General features: G+C 47.3%; 2 protein-coding genes across 3 annotated transcripts; one reads left to right on the top strand and one right to left on the bottom strand.

Moving 5' to 3' along the window:
- Positions 1-381: 381 nt before the first annotated feature.
- Positions 382-12,937, bottom strand: rnf40 (ring finger protein 40). 2 transcript variants are annotated; one of them, XM_088285021.1, is made up of 21 exons: positions 12,043-12,937; positions 8,935-11,897; positions 8,405-8,553; positions 8,163-8,330; positions 7,778-8,090; positions 7,501-7,704; positions 7,257-7,378; positions 7,027-7,173; positions 6,325-6,399; positions 6,127-6,246; positions 5,359-5,538; positions 5,121-5,256; positions 4,864-4,985; positions 4,539-4,786; positions 4,346-4,463; positions 4,032-4,181; positions 2,543-2,755; positions 2,170-2,295; positions 1,391-1,531; positions 843-944; positions 382-699 (listed from the first exon to the last, which is right to left on the bottom strand). In XM_088285021.1, exons 3-21 carry the CDS (start codon positions 8,540-8,542, stop codon positions 523-525), a joined length of 3,000 nt encoding a protein of 999 aa, XP_088141147.1. In that variant the 5' UTR covers positions 8,543-8,553; positions 8,935-11,897; positions 12,043-12,937; the 3' UTR covers positions 382-522. The 2 variants fall into 2 exon arrangements, with proteins under 2 accessions (XP_088141147.1, XP_088141146.1); XM_088285020.1 differs by lacking the exons at positions 8,935-11,897; positions 12,043-12,937 and having other exon boundaries at positions 8,405-8,925.
- phkg2 (phosphorylase kinase, gamma 2 (testis)) lies at positions 9,182-12,997 on the top strand. Its single transcript, XM_088285027.1, has 10 exons — positions 9,182-9,406; positions 9,678-9,789; positions 9,970-10,145; positions 10,240-10,294; positions 10,501-10,566; positions 10,646-10,809; positions 10,904-10,994; positions 11,413-11,566; positions 11,823-11,948; positions 12,113-12,997. Exons 2-10 carry the CDS (start codon positions 9,695-9,697, stop codon positions 12,356-12,358), a joined length of 1,173 nt encoding a protein of 390 aa, XP_088141153.1. The 5' UTR covers positions 9,182-9,406; positions 9,678-9,694; the 3' UTR covers positions 12,359-12,997.
- Positions 12,998-13,165: the final 168 nt, after the last annotated feature.

Here is a 13,165-nt window from a genome sequence, read left to right on the forward strand (position 1 = left end):
ATCATGTCACACACACACACAAGACCCTCCCGAAACACACCCACACGCCGAGCGGGGCCAAGGTGATGTCAAGAGTGTCGTATGCGCTGACTGCGTGCCAAACGACTGCGCAGGCTTCGTATCCATCCTCACGGGCGCTCCAGCGCCGCCGCGGTGATGATGTCACACAACCGGTGTGTCGCGCTCGATAAATTACAAACATACTCGCGCGTCACACCAGCGGGCCTCCTCTGCGCAAAGTAAGACTTTTCATTTCCTGAATGCAAAGAAACGCTTCAAGATGTGTTAGGAATTCCTCGGAACAGACGTTGGGACGTGCAAATAAAAAAAAATAAATAAATAAAAAGCAGCTGGAGATGGACGCAAAACGACCACAGCGACTCTACTAACGGCTGTTTATTCAACTACAAACAAACACTCAGTCACTGTTTGGTCACGTTTGTCCCAAGGTGGCAGCGAGACGTCCAAAGGGAGACAGTAGGCGGGAACGCACTCGTCCACCCCGCGTGGATTTTTTTTTTTTTAGGTGATGTAGATGCGGTGGAAGTCGTTGGCCCCGAAGGCACAGTTGCACTTGGGGCACTTCCGCTGTCGCGTGTCATAGCGCATCTTCAGGCATTCGTAGCAGAACACGTGGAAGCACTTGGTGAGCACCGTGTCTTTGTCGCGCGTGTTGCAGCACGGGCAGCGCAATTTCGCCTGCACACAAAAAAAGAAAGAAAACGCAAGACATGCTTGACGTTAATTTATTTGATGATTTCTTCGCAACAGTTGCTGGGGATTTTTTTTTTTCTTTCTTTTGTTTTCTCACCTCATCATCGCGGTCATGAAATTTCTCTCACCTTGTACTGGTTGATTTCCTCCTGCAGGATCTCGTCGGCGTCCGAGTACACCTCCACCTTCTTCTGTTTCTCCAGCTTCCGCCTCAGCCTGGACAAGTCCTCCTGAGACGACGCATGAGAGAAAAAAAAATAAAAAGCAAGAGTTCGGGTTACTTATTTCATTTCAACACATCTGCACACAGAGAGGATTTGTCGCCTGTTAAAAATCAAATATTAACATGTTTTTTTGCAGCACAGTGTCATAATGGTTAGCTTTAAAAAATTAAATATTGTTTCTCATTTATGTGCTGTGCATGGACGCTTTTCTTTATTGCCGGTTGGCTTTTACAGAACTGCAGGGTCTCTGCGGACTTAAGGAAGCCAGATTCCAGATTTTTTCAGAGCTTTTGAAAAGACGAAATTTAAGACCTTTCATTCAGTAAACGTGACCCCTTGGGAGTTGCCAACAACAAGAAAACGCAGCAATCCTGCTCATGGTGTGTGCGTGACACTCTTTCGCAAGGTGAGGGGCGTCGTTTTACACACAAAAAAAAAAAGGATGACGCTACCTGCGCTCGCTTGAGGTTGCTGCTTTCCCTCTCGCGAGCCGTGCGATTCTCGGCGACGGCGACCTGGATCTCCTTCAGCTTGGCCTGCGTGTGCTCCAGCTGCACCTTCTGGTCCTCCGCCAGCTGTGCTGCCTCCACCGCCTGCAGCGGGGGATAAAAAAATAAATAACGTCACTCTAACAATGTATGCTGAGGTGCTTTCAAACGTTTGGCGTCCAGGGAGACATTTTTTCAAGGACCCCCACATGATACGAAGACAAAAGTACCATGTGGGCTCCCGAAACGCCACAGGAATTTAGAGTAGGCCCGTTATTTTTGCGGGGGAAAAAAAAAGTCACTGTTACGATAAAGTTGCAACAGTGTGCCATTAAAAAGCTAAACAAGAAATTAAATTTCAATTCAACAACAGGAAGCTTTGATCAAAAGCGCTGCCTCACATTTAACGTGACTGTAATTGGATTATTCAGAACAGTCACGTTCCCAATTATAAGAGGGTGTGCACATTTATGCAACTACATTATCTCAATGGATTCTTTTTACTTCCACTCTCACAATTTTTTTGTCTTCAATTGAGTTGTAAAGGTGTGAGGTCACGTTAATAATTTGAAAAAGTTGGGGACAGATTTTAAAAGCCTGCCGTTAGAGGAGGGGTGTGCAGACTTTTTCACTCCACTTTTGGCCGAAGCCGCACATGAGGAGTGCCGGTGCAAGCGATTGTTCACAGTGAACGCATCCCGTCATTTGTGAGTCACGAGTACCGAGCAGCAGGCGGGCCTCACCTTCCTCTTGTTCAGTTCCAGTGCTTGAGTCCTGAGCGACAGTTCTTTTTCCAGGGTGGTCAGCGTGCTTTGCAGGACACCCTCTTTTTCCTCCAGCTTTTGCACCACCAGCAGTTGAGCATCCACCTGGCAAAAAAAAAAATGGACAACACATCCTTCATTATTGACCCCAAAAAAATCACATTTGCTGTTTTTGTACTCAGGACAAAGCAATTAAAAGTGTTGCTTTGGCTCCACCTAGTGGCATCTTGGAGCCAGGCGCTATGTTGAAGCGTGTTGAGGAGCTTCACAAATTGCAATTTAAAGCCTTTTTTCATGTGCCAAAATGTCTTCAAGGCCGCCACGTGTGACGTCATCACGTTTGTCCTCTCACCTGCGTCTTGAAGGTGAGGACCTGGTCGGCCAGCTCCTCCTTCTCCTCCTTGAGCAACTTGTAGATCTGGTTGGATTTGATGCGCTCGCTCATCAGCTTGAAGTTGGCGTCGTCCTTCTCGCGCAGTTGCTGCAACAGCCGGCTGTTCTGCTCCTGCATGTCCTCGAAGGCCTGGCCCGTCACGTCCATCTCGCTCAGCAGCGCTTCCTCCTCCTCCAGAGACACAAACAACACGGGCGGACACCTTGCGATTACGCTGCCTGCTTCTGACGAGAGCAAGAAAAGTAGCGCGTAACTCGACGGAAGGAAGTGAGACGAATTTCCGCGCCATAAATGCCGCATTTGAGTCGCTTTGGTTTTATGCGTCTTGTACAGAAACTCAAGCAGATTCTCTATTAGATCTTTTTGTCTTGGACAACCGGATTTCGGCAGGAAGGAATTACGCTGAACAAATGTAAAACATCCCGAGTTCTTGTGCTTCTGAGGCGCAGGATAAATCCGTATCAGTCTGGACTGCGTTAGCTGGACCGGACCTCCCAAGCTGAAGGTGCCGCAAGCTACGTGGACACGCACGTCTCTCGTTGAGCTCATCAAATCTCTACTGGACCATTTCAAGCTGCGGTTCTGAAACATTTTAGCTCCAACAGAACCAACGCGCGCTCCCCAAAACGTGATGGGGAATTTTAGTTTCCGGAATCCTTTTTCTAAAAAGACTGAAAGGCTAACGTCACATTTAAAGTCACACACGAGAGGACATCAGTGTGGAAAATCATTAAGTAGTCCAAAGCTAAGGTAGGGAGGTGTAATTAGTTTTTTTTTTTTTACTGTGCGCATCTGCACTTTTTCAAAACGACAAATGATTGCAGTTTGCCAAGCGCTGTGTTCAACAACAACAACTCCAAAGAGGTGCCAAAGAAAAACTGCAGCACTAAAAGAGAACCGAGGGCCCACAAGAACAATCAATCGGAAACGCCAAGCAGCTCGGAGAAAGTCTTGCAAAAAGCCCCCAAAATTGTTACCTCACAAATGCTCACAATATAGAAAAAAAAACAACGCTTGTTGTATCATTGCATCACTTTTTTTTTTTGTGACTTGAATGATCCTCGAAGGACTTCGGTGGGGGGGTTCCTCAGTGCTGCAGTAAAAATTCAAGCCTTCTCAGGTCAGGTCAAAAGGTCGCCGCGTTTTAATACCGAGAGGAGGAATGAGCTCATGCGGGTGTGTCCAACGTCCTGGCGGCTCACGTTTAACGATGACGACATTGCTCAAGCGACAATCGACCTGGGAGAATTCTAGTTTTTGGCTCGGGCACATCTCACGACAGCCTTGCACACGTGTCGCGTCATTTGCTGACCTGAGTGATTTGGACAAAGCCACAGCAGAGAGGCACACCCACTCCCCAACGTTCGAGGCAGCGGGGTCATCCCACGGCTCCTCCCCTTTTTGCTCTTGCATCACGTTTAACACTCCGCATGTGCGCGTCGAGTACCTGCTTCGTGGCGCCGAGCTTCTTCTGCAGATGCTCGATGGTCTCTTCGGCCACTCGGATCTTCCTGAGGGCGTCTTCGTCGGCCAGCTTTTTGCTCTCCTTCCTCTCGCGCTCCTCCAGCTCCCGCACTCGTATCCGCAACTCATCCACCTGCAAGCGTGGATAAAAAAAATAAACAAAATTGACACTCAGGTCAAATGCGGTTTTTTGTTTTCAAAATTTTTGTGACCTGGACTTGCACAAGGTAATTGAAAAAAAATGTTCAACTCCAATTTGCAATGAGGGGGAAAAAAAGAAAAATCACACAAACAAACCTCTGCTTTGGATTTGCGTTCAGCTGCCATAAGCTGCACTTTGTCCCTTTGCTCCTTCGGAGCCGATTTGTACATGTCTAAGAGGAGCTTCATCTCCTTCTGGGACTCCTGCGCTTTCCTGAGGAGCGAGAAACCAAAAAGATGTCACAACTTTGAATTTGACTCCAAACGGCGTCGTCGAAGCAGGACGTACTTGAGCTCGACTCGGAGCATCTTCAACGTGTCCGAGTCTTTCCTCTTGAGCTCGTCGCTGCGCTGCCTCTCGCGCTCGCGTTCTCGCTCGCGTTCGCGCTCGGCCTCCCTCTCCTTCTCGCGGGCTCGCTGCCTCTCCAGCTCCTTCCTCCGCTCCTCCTCCTCCTCTTGGTCCTCGTCTTCCTCTTTCTTCACGTCGACGGCGTCGCCGCTCGACTCCTCCAGGACGTCGCTGTTCAGGCAGCGGAGCTTTCGCCCCAAAACAAAAAATGGCTTGAGAACGTCTGTCGAACTTCAAACGCGCGAGTAAAAGGTGCCTCATCTACCTTGTTGATTTCGATCTGCGTTTCGCGCAGCTTCCTCTTGAAGCGCTGCACGTCGCCTTTCAGCTGCAGGTTGTGGTTCTGAAGGCTGCTGATTAAGTGTCGCATCTCCCTGTTGATTGGTCCTGGGGATTTGGATTTCAAATTAAAGACTAAATAACTTAATGAACAAATTTTGGCCCCCCCAAAAAATATGTCCCTCCATAATTTGAAGTTATGAAAACGGTTTTGCTGGTGTGCAGTTTTTCGCTGTGACGTACCCGCTTGCTCGTTGGCGGCCAGATTTTGCTCAAATTCGATGCGCAACATCTCGTATTCTTTGCGCACTTGGGCCAGCGTGTCCTCCAGCTGGATGACTTCGGTGCGCAGCTTCTTCTGCAGGGACAGCTCGTCACTCTGCGCAAACAAGCGACGTTAGCAACGTCGGGATGACTCAAGATGAGCACGTATGTCAAGAAAGGTGAATGGTGCAGAAAAGCAAATTCATTTGAAGCGCACCTCCATGTGCTCGATCTGTCTGAGGTGGGCGTTCTTGGCTGTGAGCAGGAGGGCCCGAGCTTCGTCCAGCTGGGTTTTCACTCCCAGGGACTCGTTGTAGAGCAGCGAAAACTGGGACTGCAGACACTTGTACTCCACCGTCTCCTTCACGACCTCCTCCGGAATATTACGCAAATCCATCTGGAACAAGGACAACGGCGCAGCAATCAAGGCGCAGGTTGTGTTTGGAATCATTCACGAATCACAAAGTTGAGCGGACAACAAAAGTCTACACACCCCTGCTCAAATGCCAATTTTTTTTGTCACATTTATTGAAAAAAAAATGAAAATAAATCGTTGCAAAACTTTTTACACATTAATAAAACTTACTATAAAATTAAATCAAGTTAAAAAAAAAATCGACTATAAAGATTGACTCCAGGCTCAGTCAGACTGTCACAAACATTTTGCTTCAACATCCGCTTTGCTCACACCTGCTTTGTTGAGTTAAATGAAATCGAACTCGAGCTGCGGTTAGTCTGGCTGCTCATCAACACGGCCGTCCCCGTCGGGAGCAAAACAAAGTTGCTGAAAAGCGCTGGGAGACGGGCCAGTTGATGTCATGCACACTGCATTCCAGCCGAGCTTAATTGTTCCCCTCGTGGGGATTATGAGAACATGCAAACTGTAGCAGCTCGTTAGTAAGACGCCCTAAACGCCCCGCGTGCAACGACGCAACCAAAAGGTTCAAGCGCCAAGCAAGCGAGCTCGGAAAGGGTTAAGCGTCACCTTGAGCTTCTCGCTCTCCCTCACGGCCTCCTGGAGCTCAACCTGCAGCTTCTCCAACTCTGCCATGCGGCTATTGGCCAACTCCTGGTTGTGCTCCAGCTCCGTGTTAAGACTCTCAAACTGGGAAGAAAGCGAAAAAAAAAAAGTGCTGAATGTAAAATGCAGAAAATGGGCGGAGTCATTTGTGCAAGCGCTCACCTTTTGAATGGTTAATGTAATTTGGCCTCCTGCAAGCCCGCCTGAGCTGCCGGTGCTGCTGTAGCCGGATTTGAGCTGCTCATCACAAATAATAGACCAGAAGTTATTAACCATTTATAAATTAGGAATAGACTGCAATTTTTTTTTTTTGTTATAACCACCAATCCATCCATCTCTTCCACCACGCCCCCAAAATACTTTTAAGTGCACCATGGATGAAAAGCAGTTGATCCGTAACCGGATCTCGTTTATTAAACCCGTTTTGGAATAGTGGGTCTAAGTTTTGTTTATTTGATTTTATTCCTTCCCGTCACAAGCTTTTTTGAAAAATGATCGCAATGCATTTTTCCAATGAAGCTCCCAAAACATTTTGGTGAGAAAAACTTTCAGTCGTGCTTGTCGTCGTCCGGGTCACGGGTGAGCTGGAGCTTATATCGCGTGACTGTGGCAGAGAGGTAGCTTACAAAAACAGGGCACCATTCCCAAAAAGGTCATTTTAGAGAATAGATTACGACAACAATCCTGCCCTTTTTTCTTTTCTTTTATTTTGACGCGCTTGTATTTTTTTTCTAGTATCTTAAATTTTCTTCATTCATTGTTTTGTAGAAATCACATGAATATGCACTAAAGATAGCAAATATGCGAATGTCCAAATTGGCAATAAGAGACAAAATTTACAAACGCAAAACAGTCAAAACGCACCTGCTCCATGGCTTCTGCCAAGTGCTTGTTGAGTTTTTGTTCCCTATTTCGGAGTTTCTCAATGTCCCACTGCAGATCCTCCACCGTGGTCTCCATTTCCGACACCTTGGTCTCCGCGCTGGTCACCTTGTCCACCCATTCGTTGTACTGCCAGGAGGAGTGGGGGGGCGCTTGTTTGTTTGGGACACGCGTACGCAGACATTAACGCAGAGCGTCCGGCGGCATCTCACCTCCATGGACGTTTTGTGATGTCGGCCCTGCAGCAGAGTGGCCTGGTCTCGCAGTCGGCGGTTCTCGTCCAGCAGAGTGCGGTTGACGGCGCCCACGCTGGCCAGGTTCTCGTCCTCGCACGCTGCAATGAAAGAACGGGCACGGATGACTTGGTCAGTCTTACAGATGAAAACCGGCATTGCAATTGGTAAATGATTCCTTCTTTCCCGTGGAGCGTTTCCAACTTTGAAAATCTTGCAGTACCCGCAGCTTGGATCTGTTTGCACATGTCGTCGATGCAGCTGTGCAGCCGGTCGAAGACGCACACGAGGCAGGCGATGGCATCTTTGCTGAACAGCATGCGGTCCTGGAGATGCAGTGAGACCTCCTCTTCGCTGCTGTGCTCCAGCGTGGCCAAGAAACCTTTGGCGCTGCCGCTCAGTGGGGCCGGCGGCGGAGGCGACGCTTCTGTGCACAAGAATAGATGATTATATAAAAGTTTGGGTGAGAAATGTTGAAAAAGCACAAACATGCAGCCAACCTGTGGTGGATTGCCGTGAAGGCTCTGTGGGGGTTAACTGCTCCGTTGGATCAGGTGGTGGCGGCTGTTGCGGAGTCCCCTGATGCCCGTCTTTAGTGACTTCATCTTGCTGCTGATGCTCGGGCTGTTTTCGGTCATTCGGCGTCTCGGGGAGCGGAGGTGGAGGCACAACAGAGGTTGGTGAGGCTATATTGACAGCGTCTGTCTCTATGGGTACAGGATCAGGAAGTGGAGCAGGTGGAGGAACAGGTGTTGATGGTACTGGGGCCTCTGGTTCAATACATTTGCGTAGAATGTGGACCTTTTCTTCCAGCTGAAATAAAAACATTTTCTTTAATCATGTGGCTTCAAAGTGAGGCCATACTATTGTTTTGTGCAGTAGTACCTCAGACCAGTAGCGGTTTACAATCAGCAGGGTGGTGTCATCAGTCGCTTGCCTTTTTTCAAGCTTCTCTATTTTCTCTCGTAACTCATCCTCCATCGCCTGCCGCTGCTCCAAGCGCTCACTCAGCTTCTTATTCTTAAACTGGATAACTTTCATGTCCATTTCCTCCTGCAGATCAAATAAGAAAGTCTTGACCATGCAGAATTCAAGTGCAGGAAGATTTGTTATGTAGATGGACTCACCGTAGACGAGACGCCTCCGATGCGAATGGGCTCAATGAGAGTGGTGGTGGTCTTCTCCTCTTTTTTGCTTTTCTTTTCAGGTGGGCCGGGGGGACTGTCCCCCCCGGAGGGACGTTTTCCTCCCCCTGCACCTGACATCTTGACGTCCCCTGGGTGGAAATCAACATTAAGAAACATTCAGACTTGTTTTGAAGGAAACCATACTCATTGATTCGTATTGACAGCTAGCGACGACTTTTTCCTCGTTTAAGCAACAAGCGCCACGGTTACACTGTTAAAATAGCACTCATGAGTAAATGTGTGCTTGACTGGTAAATTGGCTGACCAAATAGAAAAGCCAATCTATTACCGAGCTTTGATTAGCTTAGCTTATGTTAGCCCCATTCGCTAGGCTAATGCTAATACCAACTCGACTAAATCACGCTGAATTCGTGGACAATGAGAACACCGTTTCAATGTCACAAATAAGCACAATTCTAGATTACGGTACGCGAACGAAACTGCTTCTGGTTTCGGTTTACGATGCAAACCTTCTCAGGAGCGAATTGATGAAGCACGTCAAGACATCGGAGCAGCTCGCGGAAGTAGCGACACGTACTTCCGCTCATGGGAGTCGCTAGCGGGCAAAATACCGAAGGATAATTTTTATTTTTACTATTTTCTAATAAATTTGTGAAACTTTGACTAAATCTGGGGTGTTCTTATTGAATATGATTATATTTAATAGCCTATTTGAAAATAAAAACACTGTAACGCACTCCAGCCACGCGAGGGCAACACTGATGAAAAAAAAAATCCAAACCGAATCAAGCAGTGACGAGGAATGCGGGCAAAATGTCATAACTTTCCAAATAATGTCTTGTTTTGGCGGAGTCGTTTCGGTTATTATCGCCACTGACGCGCGTACCGTGATGGCTTCACATTAGCTTTGTCGCATCACCCTGCAGCCTTTTTTTGACCGCCCCCATCTTGCTTGTTGTTAGCGATTCTCTGGCTTGCATGGTGAGTACTGAATAGCTTCACACGGTCAGTGAACTGCAGCGTGCGAGGCCACTACTGGCACTTGACTATAAGATCACATTTTAGAAACAACTCGTGAAAGACAATCTCTGCCATGCATGTGTGGAATAACAGCAAGCAGAAGACACGTACACACTTGTAAACAATACAACACACATACACACACACACACTTCCCTGTACTTCGTACAGTTCCTGTTTTTGAGTGCTGCCTTGAAGTTGAACTCTGACTACTTTTCTTTTTTGTTGTCAAGAGTCTCATCCCGTCAGCATGACAAAAGACATAGTGCTTGGAGATGATCTGCCTGACTGGGTGGGCGCAAAGGAGTTTTACCAGAAGTATGACCCCAAAGAGGTGATTGGCCGGTGAGTCCAAATCAGGAAGAAAAAAAGGAGCAGACCCATGTGGGTCACCACATAGTATCCATGGTCAGGAAATATCTATAGCCTATCAGACTCTAAAAAACTTTTGGCCCAAAATGTAAATCTCCTGGTTGACAACGGAGTAAGAAAGCAGTCGGGTGACTGTCTTCATGTTTTTGTCAGCGGTGTGAGCAGCGTGGTGCGCAGGTGCGTGCACAGGCACACGGGGCAGGAGCTGGCTGTCAAGATCATCGAGATCACCGCCGAGAAGATGACCATCCAGCAGCTGGAGGAAGTCAGGACGTCCACGCTCAAGGAGATCCAAGTCCTCAACATGGTCAAAGGCCACTCGTCAATCAGTACGTCCAAAATGCACACATGACAAACTCTGGAACAAAAACATTTTTTTTTTTTTTTTTTTTTGGGATAACAGCACTTTATTCTTTCACCTAGTTACTCTCGTTGATTCCTACGAGTCCACAACTTTCATCTTCCTGGTGTTTGACCTGTGAGTAGAATGATGTGTAAATATTGCTGCCGTGACAATTTGAATTCTAGTAAGGCTGTGAGTCTCTCCAATAAAAGACAAGTCCAACGATTCACTTTGATTCAATGCACCCATAAATCAAAGCAGATTTCTGATTATAATAGCGAATAATAATGATAAATAAATAAATAAATAAAAAAGACGTTTCAATTTGTTCTCATTGACAGTATGAGGCGGGGTGAGCTGTTTGACTACCTCACAGAAAAAGTTACACTGAGCGAGAAAGAAACACGGTGAGTTTGTGCCATTTTTTCCCAAAATGTTCCCCAAAATTTCAAATCTCCTCATCGTGGCTTGTGCACAACAACGCAGGAGCATGATGCGAGCTCTCCTGGAAGCGGTGCGCTACCTCCACTCCCGCCATATCGTCCACCGCGACTTGAAACCCGAAAACATTCTGCTGGACGACCAGGGACACATTAAACTGTCCGACTTTGGCTTCTCGGTGCAGCTGCAGCCCGGGGAGAAGCTGAGAGGTACTTGACTGAGAATCGAAAAATTGTTCAGTGTGTTGCGGCCATCAAAAAAAAAACAACACACTTTGAAAAATGTGTCTGTTGTTGTAATTAGAGCTTTGTGGAACACCCGGATATTTGGCTCCTGAAATCCTGAAATGCTCCATGGATGAAATGCACCTCGGCTACGGAAAAGACGTTGATCTGTAAGTCCAGACCACACGCACCTCATTTATCACACCCGTCATGGAAGTGTGGGCTTAAATTTTGCTGATTTATATTTTTTAAACAGTGCTTGGGTATTTTTCCAAGGATACCCTGGGGTGTTTTTTTTTCTCCAGCACGACGTGGATCTTTTAACAAGGTCCTCCAGGCTTCTGCTCGGAAAAATAAATGTCATAGAAAGGCTACTAGAACATGACAAATTTCAAAGCGGGTGTGCAGATTAGCGCAACCACATTTTTGCTGATGCATCACTTCAACATACTTCCTTGACACCAATTACAATTACACTGAACCTAAGCAATTTGTGAGTTGAGGAGCTTTGTTCAGACAAAAGTAGTCCTTCGCCGCCATTTTGTGGCATCACAAAGGCAATTATTACTCGCGGATGTGTTCCCCCAGCTGGGCATGCGGCGTGATCCTCTTCACCTTACTGGCCGGCTCGCCGCCCTTCTGGCATCGCAAACAGATGCTGATGCTCAGGATGATCATGGAGGGCCGCTACAAGTTCGGCTCGCCCGAGTGGGACGACCGCTCGGACACCGTGAAGGATCTGGTGAGCTGAGATTGTTTGCGTGCAGCGGAACCTCTCAAACAATGGCAATGGCGTACAATTTAGTTTTTTTTTTTTGGTGTGTCGCCGATTTCAATTTGGAGGGGGGAGGAGTCAGCCTCAAATTTGACGGTGAAATCAAACTTTTCGATTTGAATGATCTCCAAAAAGCATGGCATTGGACTCGAGAGCTTCCGTCGCGTCGCGTGAGACGATCCACACTTAGCTTGTCGTCGTTCTGGATGCCGCCGACGTTCAGATCTCCCGACTGCTGGTGGTGGATCCCGCCACGCGTCTGACGGCCGAGCAGGCCTTAGCGCATCCTTTCTTCAGGCTGTACCAGAAGGAAGACGTGCGACACTTCAGCCCCAGAAAGTCGTTCAGGGTGAGTGTTCACAAATCCATCAGTGGAGGGGGGGGGGACAAGTCAGGAATGGGTTTGACTTTTTTTATACTTCAGTTTTTTTTTTTTGACTTACGAGCGTCCAAACAGGAAGTTCAAACCGTCCGTCTCGAAGGTGATCCGATGTTGTTTTTCCTCCCGCTCAGGTGTTGATCGTGACGGTGCTGGCGTGCATCCGGATGTACGCCCGCTACCGCCGGGCCCGCCCGCTGACCCGCGAGGTGCTGGCCCGGGATCCGTACTCGCTGCGGGGCGTGCGCAAGCTCATCGACGGCTGCGCCTTCCGCATCTACGGACACTGGGTGAAGAAAGGCGAGCAGCAGAACCGTGCCGCCCTCTTCCAGAACACGGCCAAGGTCATGCTGCTCGAGCTGGAGGACTTTGAAACATAAACCTCATGCCTTGGTTTTTTTTTCATGGCGCTGTTGTGTGTGTCACATTCCTGTTTAATTTTTCGGGATTCAGGAATTTTCGCCTTACTGCATGCTGTCTCAAGCGCGCAGATACTTAAAAAAAAAAAAAAAAAAATCCTGATCGGCTTTTTTTTTGGGGGGGGGGTTGTTTTAAACTACAAGTCACATTTTTTTGCGGTTTGCTTCGCATTAAAGGGCATTTATATGTGTTTATTTAGGATTCTAACACTTGAGGAAAAGACTGTGATGAGCAATTTAACAAACTCCTCCCAAAAGGTTTTGGTTTCGTCGCGTTTCGCTTGAAACGGGATGAATTTAAAACGCACCGAGTACTGAAACTGTTGCATTCCCAAGTTTCGAAAAGGTCAAATGAAGTTCCGTAAAAGGATCTCGTGCGTTTTGGATTCATCCTCCGATGTCACCCAACATTTTGTGACAACATTACAATCGATTGTATTCGACTCATATTTACGGATGTTCTAACAAAAGACAAATGTGAAATATTTACAGCGTGTACTGTACTTGCATGTTTTTGGTCTTAAAAAAAAAAAAAAAATCTCCACGTTTCTTCAACAAGAAACAAACCATTGGCGACTGTATTTCCTGTGAAAACTCATTCCGTTGACCGTTGGAAGTGACTAAATAAATACTATTTAATATTTGCTTGAGAACCTCGTGTCATTTTTTTTTTCCCGGCTGCGATTTGGCGCCCTCAATTGAGGAAATAAAACAAATGAAGATGCCGTCATAGCCGCAATTCATGCAGTGAGACGATAAGCACGCCAC

Source organism: Idiotropiscis lumnitzeri, chromosome 20 (genome assembly GCF_059441095.1).
Source record: "Idiotropiscis lumnitzeri isolate Australia: NSW breed Sydney's pygmy pipehorse chromosome 20, RoL_Ilum_1.0, whole genome shotgun sequence".
Taxonomy (NCBI): Eukaryota; Metazoa; Chordata; class Actinopteri; order Syngnathiformes; family Syngnathidae; genus Idiotropiscis; species Idiotropiscis lumnitzeri.

Excerpts from the sequence above, each read along its gene's own strand:
- rnf40 (XM_088285020.1), bottom strand. The coding sequence starts at position 8,581 with ATGTTTCTTAATGTTGATTTCCACCCAGGGGACGTCAAGATGTCAGGT. Across the intron at positions 7,705-7,777 it reads TTCACGGCAATCCACCACAG|AAGCGTCGCCTCCGCCGCCG; the intron begins GTTGGCTGCATG and ends TCTTGTGCACAG. Across the intron at positions 945-1,390 it reads GCAACCTCAAGCGAGCGCAG|GAGGACTTGTCCAGGCTGAG; the intron begins GTAGCGTCATCC and ends GCGTCGTCTCAG.
- phkg2 (XM_088285027.1), top strand. The coding sequence starts at position 9,695 with ATGACAAAAGACATAGTGCTTGGAGATGATCTGCCTGACTGGGTGGGC. Across the intron at positions 10,810-10,903 it reads GCCCGGGGAGAAGCTGAGAG|AGCTTTGTGGAACACCCGGA; the intron begins GTACTTGACTGA and ends TGTTGTAATTAG. Across the intron at positions 11,949-12,112 it reads GCCCCAGAAAGTCGTTCAGG|GTGTTGATCGTGACGGTGCT; the intron begins GTGAGTGTTCAC and ends CCTCCCGCTCAG.